This window comes from Hypanus sabinus, chromosome 14 (genome assembly GCF_030144855.1).
Source record: "Hypanus sabinus isolate sHypSab1 chromosome 14, sHypSab1.hap1, whole genome shotgun sequence".
NCBI lineage: Eukaryota > Metazoa > Chordata > Chondrichthyes > Myliobatiformes > Dasyatidae > Hypanus > Hypanus sabinus.
In genome coordinates, this window is record NC_082719.1 from 11,030,872 (window position 1) to 11,044,001 (window position 13,130).

At 40.2% G+C, this 13,130-nt stretch overlaps 1 protein-coding gene across 1 annotated transcript in view; it reads left to right on the forward strand.

Annotated features, from left to right (window-relative positions):
- The window catches only part of prss12 (serine protease 12), a 150,568-nt gene that overhangs the window by 129,112 nt on the left and 8,326 nt on the right, over positions 1 to 13,130 (forward strand). Inside the window, exon 12 of the mRNA XM_059988513.1 lies at positions 7,501 to 7,781. Coding sequence (XP_059844496.1) covers positions 7,501 to 7,781 — 281 coding nt within the window. The remainder of the gene's footprint in view (positions 1 to 7,500; positions 7,782 to 13,130) is intronic.

Genomic DNA, 13,130 nt, shown 5'->3' on the forward strand with positions numbered 1-13,130 from the left:
CGGCATCTATAAATTTATTGATGACACAACTATTGTTTGTAGAGCTTCAGATGGAGAAGAGGAGGTGTGCAGAAGCAAGATAGATCAGCTGGTTGAATAGTGTTGCAGCAACAACCTTATAGTCAATGTCAGTAAGACCATGGAGTTGATTCAGACTTCAGGAAGGGGAAGTCGAGGAAACACACACCAGTCCTCATCAAGGGATCAGCAGTGGAGACATGAGCAGTTCCAAATTCCTGGGTGTCAACATCTGTCAGGATCTATCCTGGGCCCAATACAATGATGCAATTACAAAGAAGGCATGACACCAGCTGTTTTTCACTAGGATTTTGAGAGGAATTGGTACGTCGTTATAGATAGGAGCAAATTTCTACAGACGTACCATGGAGAACATTCTGACTTGTTACTTCGCCACCTGGTATGGAGGGGCCACTGCACAGGATTGAAAAAGTCTATAAGATGTTGTAAACTCTGCTAGCTCCATTGTGGACAGATGCCTCCCCAGCATCCAGGACATCTTCAAAAGGCAACGCTTCAGACAGCCATCATTCAGGACCCCCATCATCCAGGACAAACCCGTTTCTCAATGCTACCATCAAGGAGGAGATACAGGAGTCTGAAGACCAATACTCAATGTTTCAGGAACAACTTCTTCCCCTCTGCCATCAGATTACTGAATAAACAGTACCTCGATATTTTTGTCCTCTTTTTTGCACTACGTATTGAATTTAATTTTCCTTTTTATATGTAGAGTATACTTCTTATTGTAATTGATAGCTTTTTATTATTAAGTATTACACAGTACTGCTGCTATAAAACATAAATTTCATGACTTATGCTAGTGGTATGAAACCTGATTCTGATTCTGATCAGGGGCAGGTGTTATGTTACAAGACGTGGATGAAGAGTGAGAAGATCAATTAGGGTGTAGTCAAGTTCTGTAATTATAACATGAAGTTCCATATGCCATCAGCTGCACCAATAGACACAGACTCTTTTCTAAGTACCACAACCAGAGCACTCACCTACCAGCAATCTGTCAATCAGCATTCACACCTAACCTCATGAGGGGCCAGAAATGAGATTGTGGCCAATGGTAGAGGGAAACCACAGAAGTCGATGGTGTCCTCACACCTTGTTCTCCTTTTGTTTTCTTCCACTTTCCTCTCTGTGTTATCCACTTCCCAACCACAATTTCACGTGCAGCTCTTACATTGCCACTACAGCATCAGTCCCCTGCCCATTACCATTCTCTACCATTACTAGTGTGCTTTTCCTCTCTAAGATAGTCAGGAAGTGCAGTCTGGCTATACGGGAAAGAGTGAAGTTGAAAAACACTCTATTTTTAATCCCTATCTAATAGCTCAGGCACTGACAGTCATAGAGGTTACGTTAGAGAAGGGATTTACAAATGGTAAGTCACCAAGCATAGGTGGCCTGCAGGGGAAGGGAATTAGTGTAGATGCCAGATCATGAAATGTAGCAGATTAGAAAAGGCTGCAGATGTGCTTCTCAACATGAAACCGGTGGGCTACTGCTTCCACTTGTACGTAGAGCCCACCAGCTTCAGATAGCCAGTGTCACAAGTTTCATTGTAGCACATGCAAAGCACAAATAACATCTTATGCTGCATTTACTTCCAAGATTCAAGCTCAGTCATCTATCATCATGGGTGCAGATACCAGCATTCAAGGAGTTTCCTGGGTGTTGCAGAAATGGAGAGATTACTAAAGCTGCTGAAGGACGTCTGGAGGGGAATAGTGGAAGCACTGTGGAGCATGGATCTGCTGTCCACTCTCATACTGGCAGCCCCTTTACCAGGACATGGTGTAATCTGTCAACTAGCACAGACTGCTCCAGTTCCTGTTGGGTATATGCAGTCCAATGCTGGGTCTTCAACGTGTAGCTGACTGCCAACTTACAGTTTCAATTTCTCCACTGAAAGTCATGATCCTTCAACCAGTCACACACTGTCACTGGGACTAAGCTGCTAGAAAATTATGTCAGGCAAAGGAAGATGTAAGTCAACCACTCCAGCCCCAAGACATCAAAGCAGGCATTTCTGAGATAGGGTCATAGGTATAGATACTTTCACCTATTCCGTCAAAGTATTATAGTTGAGCATTGCTGTTGTTCGCACAGTGTTCAATTCCATTTGCAACTCCTTAGCAAGAAAGGTCATTCCATGCTTGGCTGCAGCAAGACCTAAACAGCAAACACGCATGGGCTAATGTGTGGGTAGTAATATTCATGTTGCAAAGTGACAGGCAATGCCCGTCTCAACAAGGGAGTCTAATCAAATGAGTATGATATTCAACAGCATTAGTGTTCCCAAGTCATCTACATTAATGCATTGCAAGATAATCTTGTTCTCCTTTGAATATTAAGTGCTGGTTCCTTCTATCCTATTAGGTTACCTGTGTGTGAAATGCATTGAAATAAAATAGGTCATGCAGTGTAGGCATTAAAGGAATGCACAGCTGTTATTAGTTGATGTTTGTATTCATGTTGACATGCTTTTCATTTACATGTTTAATAATGTAAGCTAATTGTTGACATTGAGTGCTGGTGAAGTATCCCAGATAGTGTCCCACAGTGATTCTTTCAATATCCAGCAGCACCAATAGCTTTAAGTAGCATTCACAATGCTAGGCAATGACATTTACTTCCAATCATGTTGAGGTAATTAAGCAAGGGCAGTGGGTCAAATGCTCAGCACTAAACTGTAGTGCAGCTTCATTAAAGAGCAATAACGTGCTTTGTGAATGGTTTTTGAACCCATTAATGGTTTCCAGAAGCTCTTTATAACGTGTTTGATTTTCATTATCAAAATGGTTCCATGCACTAAATGTAGGCTAAACAATATTTCAAGAATCCATATTAGTTGATGAGCTCCTGAAGGAGATTGTAAAGTCATCCATTGCATTTATTTCAACTAAGCAACTACAATTTTAACTACTTTCAAAAATGAAATGTTGTTAAAGAAAATATAAGTAAACATTACAATTAACAAATGAAAAAATAATATTCTTCTTTCTTTTAATTGTTATTCCTTAATGCAGAATATGAAATATGCATCTTATTTTTCTCTAATTCTGCATAAGACACAAATTGTTCCACAAGTATATGAATTTCTGGCGGGCTTGGTCCCAGAAATGTCCATGTTAAAATTTATCTGAGTTCAGAATCAGAATCAGTTTTAATGTCACCAGCCTATCTTGTGAAATTTCTTAACTGTGCAACAGCAGTACAATGCAATACATGATAATATATTAAAAAACTGAGAATTACAGTAAATAAATATATATATTAAATAGATAAATTCAATAAGTAGAGCAAAAATAGAAATAAAAAAGTAATGAGGTAGTGTTCATGGGTTCAATGTCAATTCAAAAATCAGATGCTAGGGGAGAAGAAGCTGTTCCGGAATCACTGAGTTTGTGCTTTCAGGCTTCTGTACCTCCCCTCTGATGGTAACAAAGAGAAGAGGACATGTCCTGGATGGTGGGCATCCTTAATGATAGGCACTGCCTTTTTGAGGTAATGCTTCTTGAAGATGTCTTGGATGTTACGGAGGCTAGTACCCGTGATGGAGCTGACTAACTTTACAACTCTCTGCAGCTTACTTAACTCCTGTACAGTAGCCCCCTCCCCCAATACCAGACCATGATGCAACCAGTTAGAATGCTGTCCATGGTACATCTGTAGAAATCTTTGAGTGTTTTAGCTGACATACCAAATCTTCTCAAGCTCCTAACGAAATATCACCACTGTCTTGCTTTCTTTATAGCTTCATCAATATGCTTGGACCAGGTTATGTCTTCAGAGACATTAACACCCAGGAACTAGAAATTGCTCACATTCATCACTTCTGATTCCTCTCTGAGGACAGATGCGTCTTACTCTTTCTGAGGTTCACAATAAGCCCTTTCGTCTTACTGATGTTGAGTGCAAGGCTGTTGCTGCGACACCACTCAACTAACAGGTATATCAAACTTATGGATAACCTTTGAGCTATGCATAGCCACACAGTCATGGCTGTTGAGAGAGTAGAGCAGTGTGCACATCTGTAAGCCAGTGTTGATTGCCAGCAAGGTGGAGACTGCGGTCTTCCAGTTAGGAATTTGAGGATCCAGTTGCAGAGGAGGTACAGAAGCCCAGGTTCTGTAGCTTTTCAATCAGAACTGCAGGAGTGATGGTGCTAAACGCTGTAGTCAATAAACAACATCCTGACATGTCTTTTTGTATTGTCCAGGTGATCCAAGGCTGCATGGAGAGCCAATGAGATCTCATCTGCTGTAGACCTGTTGTGAGAATAGACAAATTGCTGTGGGACCAGGTCCTTCCTGTGGCACATGAGTTGATTCTAGCCATGACCAACCTCTCAAAGCACTTCATTACCGTAGACATGAATGCTACTGAATGGTATTAGGGCATCTCCGACTGCTCTTCTTGGGCACTGGTATAATTGTTGCCCTTTTGAAGCAGGTGGCAACTTCCACCTGTAGCAATATGAGACTTAAAATGTCTTTGAAGACTCCCACCAGTTGGTTAGCACAGATTTTCAGAGTCTTACCAGGTAATCCATCGGGGCCTGTTGCCTGAAAGAGAGCCTGATGTCAGCCTCCATGACAGAAATCACAGGGTCGCCAGGTGCTCATGGCTGTAGTTTTATTCTCCCTTTCAAAGTGAGTATAAAGGTCATTGAACTTGTCTGAGAGAGAACCATCACTGCTATTCGTGATGTTGGGTTTCGCTTTGTAGGAAGTAATGACCTGCAAACCCTGCCAGAGTTGCCGCCAAACTCCTTGGAGTTGTTCCAGAGCTCCTGAAGTAGCCCTCTGCAAGTCATACCTGGTTTGACTAGATTATATTGCAGGCAACATGTGCTTTATGGATTATAGGTTTTAGGAATAGTTAGCCATGATCAGATTTCCTTTTAGAAACCACAATCATAAACATGCACAGTGCACATATGGTAGAAAAATGGGGAATTCTTCCTTCAAGCTAGGCAATGGCAAGATATGAACTGTTTTGTAGTTGATAAATCACAGTGTTGCTTTTCAATAAAGGTTAATGAAAGGCACTCATCACAAGGCAAATTCACAATTTCACTCTGTTCTTCAGTGACAACGTACAGTGGAGGAAACAAATTACTATAGATGAGCAGCTATATTTATGTTGTACGCTTCTACAAGAAGCTTTCAAACCAGGACAAATGCATAGAACAAAAATGCTTTGTCTATAATTTGGAGCACATTACTGTCACATACTGACACATAGAAAACATCAATGGAAGTAAAACAAGTTGTTTTCCTCTTACCCATATTTTGATATTGTTTTTACTTAGCTCTCCACAACTTGTCACTTTCCATACAAACCTTACTTAGAATGTATCATGAAACAGGTGAATAAATTGTTCTTGTCAATGAATAAACTCTTCTTGGACTTCCAGCTGGGTACAGGTATCCATTATAACCAACGTTTTAATGACAAACTTTGCCAACTTCGTCAGGGATGATGCCTGGGCATGTCTAGTCCAGTAGTAATTTTTTTGACAAAATGTTGTGTTCAGATTATTTCAGAGTACTATTTCAGAATATTTCAGCACCACAATTAGTCAACAAGTATGAGAAATTTATGTCAACTTATTTTCCTTTATAATGATGATGGAGAATGCAGAGCAATATAAGCAAAGTAATTGACATCAGTCATGGCCAGAAAGCTCACCCAAAACTTTTATCTCCTCAGGATGCTGTAGACCTTTGGCTTGCCCTCTTTGAACCTCACCAATTTTATCGATACACCATAGAAAACATCCTATTCAGGTGCTTCATGACTTAATAGAACCAAGAACATAGAAATCTACAGCACATTACTGGCCTTCGGCCCACAACATTGAGCCAACCATGTAGCCTACTCTAGAAACTGCCTAGAATTTCCCTACCGCATAGCCTTCTATTTTACTATGTACCTATCTAAGAGTCTCTTAAAAGACCCTATTGTATCCACCTCTACCACCTTTGCTGGCAGTGCATTCCATGCACCCACCACTCTGTATGAAAAACTTAACCCTGACATCCCCTCTGAACCTACTTCCAAGCACCTTAAAACTATGTTGCCTCATATTAGCCATTGCAGTCCTGGGGAAAAGCCTCTGGGTATTCACACGATCATTGCCTCTCATTATCTTATACACCTCTTCAGGACATCTCTCACCCTCCGCTCATCTTCCATATGGCATCTGCCACAAAGAACTGCAAAGAGATGTCGACACAGCTCAGCATTATACAGAACCCAGTTCCTCTATATGGATAGAGTCTATATGGGCATTCCTCGCTGCCTTGTAAAGCAGCCAACATTATCAATGATCTGATCTACACTGGACTCTCTCTTCTCCCTCCTCTCATCCTGTAAAAGAAACAAAAGCTTGAAAGCACAGACCACCAAGCACAAAGACAGCTCCTATCCTGACCATTGAACAGTTCTTTAGTACAATAAAGTGGACTCATGACCTCACTAGCTATCTCCTTACGACCTTGCACCAAGCTGACTACCTAAACTGCACTTTCACTGCAACTGCAATATTTTATTCTGCATTTGTCATGTTATTTTTAATGTTATTCTGCATTATTACTTTGTGGTAATGAATTAATCTTTATGAATGGTATGCAGGAGAAGTTTCATGCTGTACCTCGGTACATGTAACAATAATTAACCAGTTTCCCTATCTATTGATTTAAATCTTTGGGATATCTATGTTAAACTACACTTGCACAGAAATTCCAAAGTTACTGTCAGTTTTCTAGTACAAATTCTAGTAGTTTCTCTGTCTTTAAAATGGAAAAGAATCTGCGATTAAAAGGGAAAATGATAATTATTTTGCATGATGCTCTTTTGTACACTATTATGTCAAAGATGCTAACTTTAAATAAGTGATAAACTACATTTTCTTTGATATTCTAGCTTAGTTTCATCTGATGTTTAACTACTGAAGGATGAAAGGATCATTCCAATTTCCTCTCAAATATTAAAAAGGATCATTGACATTAGAGAGCCAGGGATGTTGATTTCTGCTATTTGATATTTAAACAAAACTGTAATTACTTATACCTTTGTTATAAATAGTGAACAGCAAGCATCTTTTATCAAACAATTTTTGCTCTACAATTTTTTATTTTCTCTTATCTTGATTTAGTAATACTCTCCTAAGTGGTTCACTTAACCAACAGAACACAGTGGTTTTCTTTCCCACTGTCATACTCCATTATGCCTAGAAATTTGTTGCTGATCAGTGACTTTGAATGCACTAGCTAATAATGTCAAGAGTGCTGTACTCCGATTCCAAAGTTCAATCAATTGAAGCAAACATTTAGTGCAGGCCATTATGCTTTTAATCAAATGCATAGGTCATTGTAATTCATTTAATTGGAGCTCTTTTATGCTGTGTGTTCTATTAAATAAAACTTCTTTCTTAAATTTATTCCTTCTCTTTGATAGGTATGGCAACAGCACAAAGAACTATGTTGTGCGTGTTGGTGATTACCACACATTAGTGTCTGAGGAATTTGAGGAGAATCTTGAAGTGCAGACCATTGTCATCCACAAAGACTATAAGCCTGATGCTAATGACTATGACATTGCCTTGGTAAAGCTTGAAGGAGACCAGGAACGTTGCATCAAATTTAATGCCCATGTCCTTCCAGCATGTTTGCCACACAGGAGAGAACGTATACAGAGAAGCAGCTCAAACTGCTACATTACTGGATGGGGTGACACAGGTAATATTGAATACTGTGAACTGATATCCCAATATGCAGCTAAGGAGAGTAAAGTGTAGCTATCATTCTTTGAAGCTAAATAATTCTAGATCTTGGTTAGTACCCAAATGTAATACCCAAAATTTAGTATAATTTTTCTTCATGGTTGATAAAATTATGAATTTAATTATTGGAACATTTGTTAAATTATTTATGCATTAATTTAAAGCATCACGATAAATTAATCTGGCACTATAAAGAATCATTGTTACCATTCACTGGGAGGTTCATAGCCACCAACAGAAATTTGAGTGTTCAAATAGACTGTAAGTGAATCACTAGGGTTATCATGATTTTTTGATTTATTTTGTCTTCTTGAAATATTGATCAGATGCAGGTTGTGCTCCAAATCATATGACCCCCATATTTGAATCATTAAGCACTATGACATAGTGCAGTATGTTATTGATCTTTACCTTTCTTTTCCTTGCTTTGTGTTTTAAGCAACAAATTACTACTCACTTGTGGTGACAACATTAAGTTCAAAGACACAGAGTCATAGAGTAACAGAGCATGGAAACAGTCCAGCAATCCCACAACATCTACACCAATGAGCATTCCAAATGTGTTAATCCCATCCCTTCCAGCACTTGGCCCATCTACCTTCTCCCTATCTGTCCCCATCTGTCACTCATCCCTCACCTGTCATCTACTGGCCCCTGTTTCACTTCTCCTCCCCCCCCCCCCCCCCCCATCTTTATACTATCTTCCTTTACTGCTTTCAGTCCTATTGCAGAGTATCGGCACAAAGCATTAGTGATCCTTTCCTTCCTCCCTCCAGCCCCACAGATGCTGCTTGATTCACTGAGTTCCACCAGCAGTTTGTTTAACCCTTTAATGCCTAGCTGATTGAAGTGTTCAACCAGGCAGCTCGTTACTGCTGTCAGCAGCTCTGCTTCCGCCACTCCTGAAGCGCATTCCATGTACTCACCACTCTCTAGGTGATAAAGGTCCCGTTCAAATCCCCTTTGAATCTCTTGTCCCATGTCCTAAAACTAGTTTATGATTCTTACTCCATTCAACCTACTGAGAGTAAGTTAAAACTACTAGAGCCAAAGGTTTCTGGCAACTCTAATGGACTCCACTGCAACTTCCAGTAGAGTCTCTTAGAGCTTCCAGTGGTTAGTCCATTACCTAACTGTGAAATCTAATAACTGGCTGTTAGGAGATGGGGCAGGCACCCTGTCCAACTCAGACATGATAAAGGAGTGAGTGGGAGCTTTTAGTTTCCAGGGTCACTTAGAGATCTGGCCGATGATGAATGACAGCATTTTTAGTTAGCACCCATTGACTTGTCAATGACAGTAAGATCAACGTAAAGTTTCAGGTGAGGTCTGTGGACATAGAAACATTAATCAACAGGTACTTTATTTTTATTTTTTTTTTGTTATGAACCTGCCTCTATCAGAGTACTTGCTTGGACTTCAGACTCTTTGGTAGGCAACTGTCATGTTAAAATTTGGAACTTTATGTGACATGTCACAAAGGGATATGGGGAGAAAGCAGAAGATTGGGATTGGAAGGGAAATGGATCAGACATGATGAAATGGCGGATCAGATTCAATGAGCCAAATTACCTAATTATGCTCCTATATCTTATGGTCTTCTTATGTGAGTAGCATTGTAAACACCAGTCCAGTATATCACTTCTTATCAGGATATGCTACCTTCAAAGTTTTACTCTGTTGCAGTAACTATATTGATATAAGTGTGGCTGGTCACATTTTTCTTATCAATATAAATCTGATATTTAATCCAAGTGAAAAAGAGAGTGAAGGGTGAGTGAGAGGAGGGGTAATTTTATACCTGACACCTTGTATTAAGTGTACCCCTTGACTCAGCTTTATTAGAATTGCGCAAGTAGATAGATTGGAGATGAAATATGATTGGATTTGGAAATTACCTACTTATACATAACTACATAACATTGATGGTTAGAATTATTCATTTTACGTCCACATTTGTAATATAAGCTATTTATCATAACTATATTGCACTATAATTTCATCTTCTCGTCAACAACAGAGTTGATATTCCTTAGATTTCTGAGCTCTATTCCTATTTTTCTAACCAACCCTAAATGTAATAAAGATTCTGCGTCAGATATTAAGTAATATCATAGTAGAATGTGTCAGTGTGAAGTGCATCCTGGACTATGGCTGGCTAAGCAGGCACTGTTATGCCCCATTTCACATCCTGCTGGTTTGCTTTTGCCATTTCCTCAGCCCATGCACAAGGAAATATTTACTTCCTAAGTAATGCAAGCAAGGTAGCGTAGTGGTTAGCACAAACCTTATAGTACCAGCGACCTGGGTTCAATTCTTGCCACTGTCTGTAAGGCGTGTATACATGGGTTTCTTCTGAGTGCTCTGGTTTCCTCCCACAGTCCAAAGATGTCCATTTGGTAAGTTGATTGGTCATTGTAAATTGTCCCATGATGAGCCTTGGGTTAAGTCAGGGGTTGAAGGACAGCATGGCTCGAACAGCCAGAAGGGCCTATTCCTATAAGATATAGTCCAGAACCTTACTCTTCATGATTTTTATAAATGACCAGGATGAGGAAGTGGAGGGATGGGTTAGTAGTTTGCTGATGACACAAAAGTTGGTGTTGTGGATAGTGTGAAGGGCTGTCAGAGGTTACAGCAGGACATTGATAGGATGCAAAACTGGGCTGAGTAGTGGTAGATGGAGTTCAACCCAAATAAGTGTGAAGTGGTACATTTTGATAGGTCAAATATGATAGCAGAATATAGTATTAATGGTAAGACTCTTGGCAGTGTGGAGGATCAGAGGGATCTTGGGGTCTGAGTCCATAGGACGCTCAAAGCAACTGCGCAGGCTGACTCTGTGGTTAAAAAGGCGTATGGTGTATTGGCCTTTGTCAATCGTGGAATTGAATTTAGGAGCCAAGAGGTAATGTTGCAGATATATAGGCCCCTGGTCAGACCCCACTTGGAGTACTGTGCTCAGTTCTGGTCTCCTCACTACAGGAAGGATGTTGAAGCCATAGAAAGGGTGCAGAGGAGATTTACAAGGATGTTGCCTGGATTGTGGAGCAGGCCTTATGAGAATAAGTGAGAATGAGAATATTGAGTGAACTCAGTCTTTTTTCCTTGGAGTGACGGAGGATGAGAGGTGACCTGACAGAGGTGTATAAGATGATGAGAGGCATTGATCGTGTGGACAGACAGAGGCTTTTTCCCAGGGCTGAAATGGTTGTCACAAGAGGACACAGGTTTAAGGTGCTGAGGAGTAGGTACAGAGAAGGTGTCAGGGGTAAATTTCAATCTCCCACTTGTTTGCCCATTCTCCTAATCTGTCTACGTCCTTCTGTAGTTCCTCTACTCCCTCAGAACTACCTACCCTTCCACCTTTCTTCACATTGTCAGCTAACTTTGCAACAAAGCCATCAATTTCATCATCCAAGTCATTGATATATATAACGTTAAAATAGTCAGGCCCAAAAAAGACCTCCGTGAAACACTACTAGTTACTGGCAACCAACCAGGAAATGCTCTCTTTATTCCCAATCTTTACCTGCTGCCAATCAGCCACTGCTTTATCCATATGAGAGTCTTTCCTGTAATACCATAGGCTCATAGCTGGTTAAGCAGCCTCATGTGTGGCACCTTGTCAAAGGCCTTCTGAAAATCCAAGTACACAATGTCAACTGATTCTCCTTTGCCTGTCCTGTTTGTTACTTCTTCAAAGAATTCCAATTGATTTATCAGTCAAGATTTTCCCTTGAGGAAACCAAGCTGACTACAGTCTATTTTATCACAAACCTCCAAGTACCCTGAGACCTTATGTTTAATGATTGACTCCAACATCTTCCCACCCACTGAGGTCAAAATTACTAGCCTATACTTTACTTTCCTCTGCTCTTCTCCCTTCTTGATGAGAGGAGTGACATTTGCAATTCTCCATTCTTCTGGAACTAGTGATTCTTGAAAGATCATTACTAATGCCTCCATGATCTCTTCAGAACCCTAGGGTGTACACCATCTGGTCCAGGTGACTTATCTACCTTCAGACCTTTCAGATTCCCAAGACCATTCTCCCTGGTAATGGTAACTTCACACACTTCATGACCCCTGTCACATGGAACTTCCACCATACTGCTAGTGTCTTCCACAGTGAAGACTGATGCAAAATACTTATTCACTTCATCCACTATTTCCTTGTCGCCATTACTACTTCTCCAGCATTGTTTTCTGGCTGTCCAATATCCACTGTCATCTCTCTTTTACACTTTATGTATCTAAAAAAACTTTGGTATTCTCTTTAATATTATTGGCTAGCTTGCTTTTGTGTTCCATCTTTACCTTCTTAATGGTTGTTTAGTTGCCTTATTTTGGTTTTAAAAGCTTCTCAATCCTCTTAACTTCCTACTAATTTTTGCTCCATTATATGCCCTCTCTTTGGCTTTTATGTTGGCTTTGATTCTCTTGTTAGCCATGGTTGTGTCATCTTCCCTTTAGAACACTTCTTCCTCTTTGAGATTTATATAGCCTGTGCCTTACAAATTGCTTCCAAAAATTCCAGCCATTGCTGCTTTGCCATCATCCCTGCTAGTGTTCTTTTCTGGCCAGCTGCTCTGTCAAGCCTCTGTAATTCCCTTTACTCCATTGTAATACTGATACATCTGACTTTAGCTTCTCCTTCTCAAATTTCAGGGTGAATTCAATCATATTATGATCACTTGCCCTTATGGGTTCTTTTACCTTACTCTCTCTAATCAATTCTGGTTCATCGCACAACACCTAATCCTGTATAGCTGATTCCCTAGTGGGCTCAACCATGAGCCGCTCTGAAAAGCCATCCGTAAGCACTCTAGAAATTGCCCCTCCTGGAATCCAGTGCCAAGCTGATTTTGCCAATCAACCTGCATATTAAAATGCCCCATAACCATTGTAACATTGCCCTTTTGACATGCATTTTCTATCTCCTGTTGAAATTTGTAGACTGCATCCTTACTACTGTTTGAGGGTCTGTCTACGACTCCCATCAGGGTCTTTTTACCCTTGCAGTTCCTTAGCTCTATCCACAATGGTTCAACATCTTCCGATGTCACCTCTTCCTAATGATCTGATATCTTTTTTTACCAACAGAGAAACTCCGCTCCCTCTGCCTTCCAGCCTATCCTTTCGATACAACGTGTATGCTTCGACATTCTATAATCTTCATTCAGCAACGATTCAGTGATGCCTACAACATCATACATGCCAATCTGAAACTGTGGTACAAGTTCTTCTACCTTATTCCGTATACTGTGTGCATTCAAATAATGTCCTGCATTCACCGTTTTGG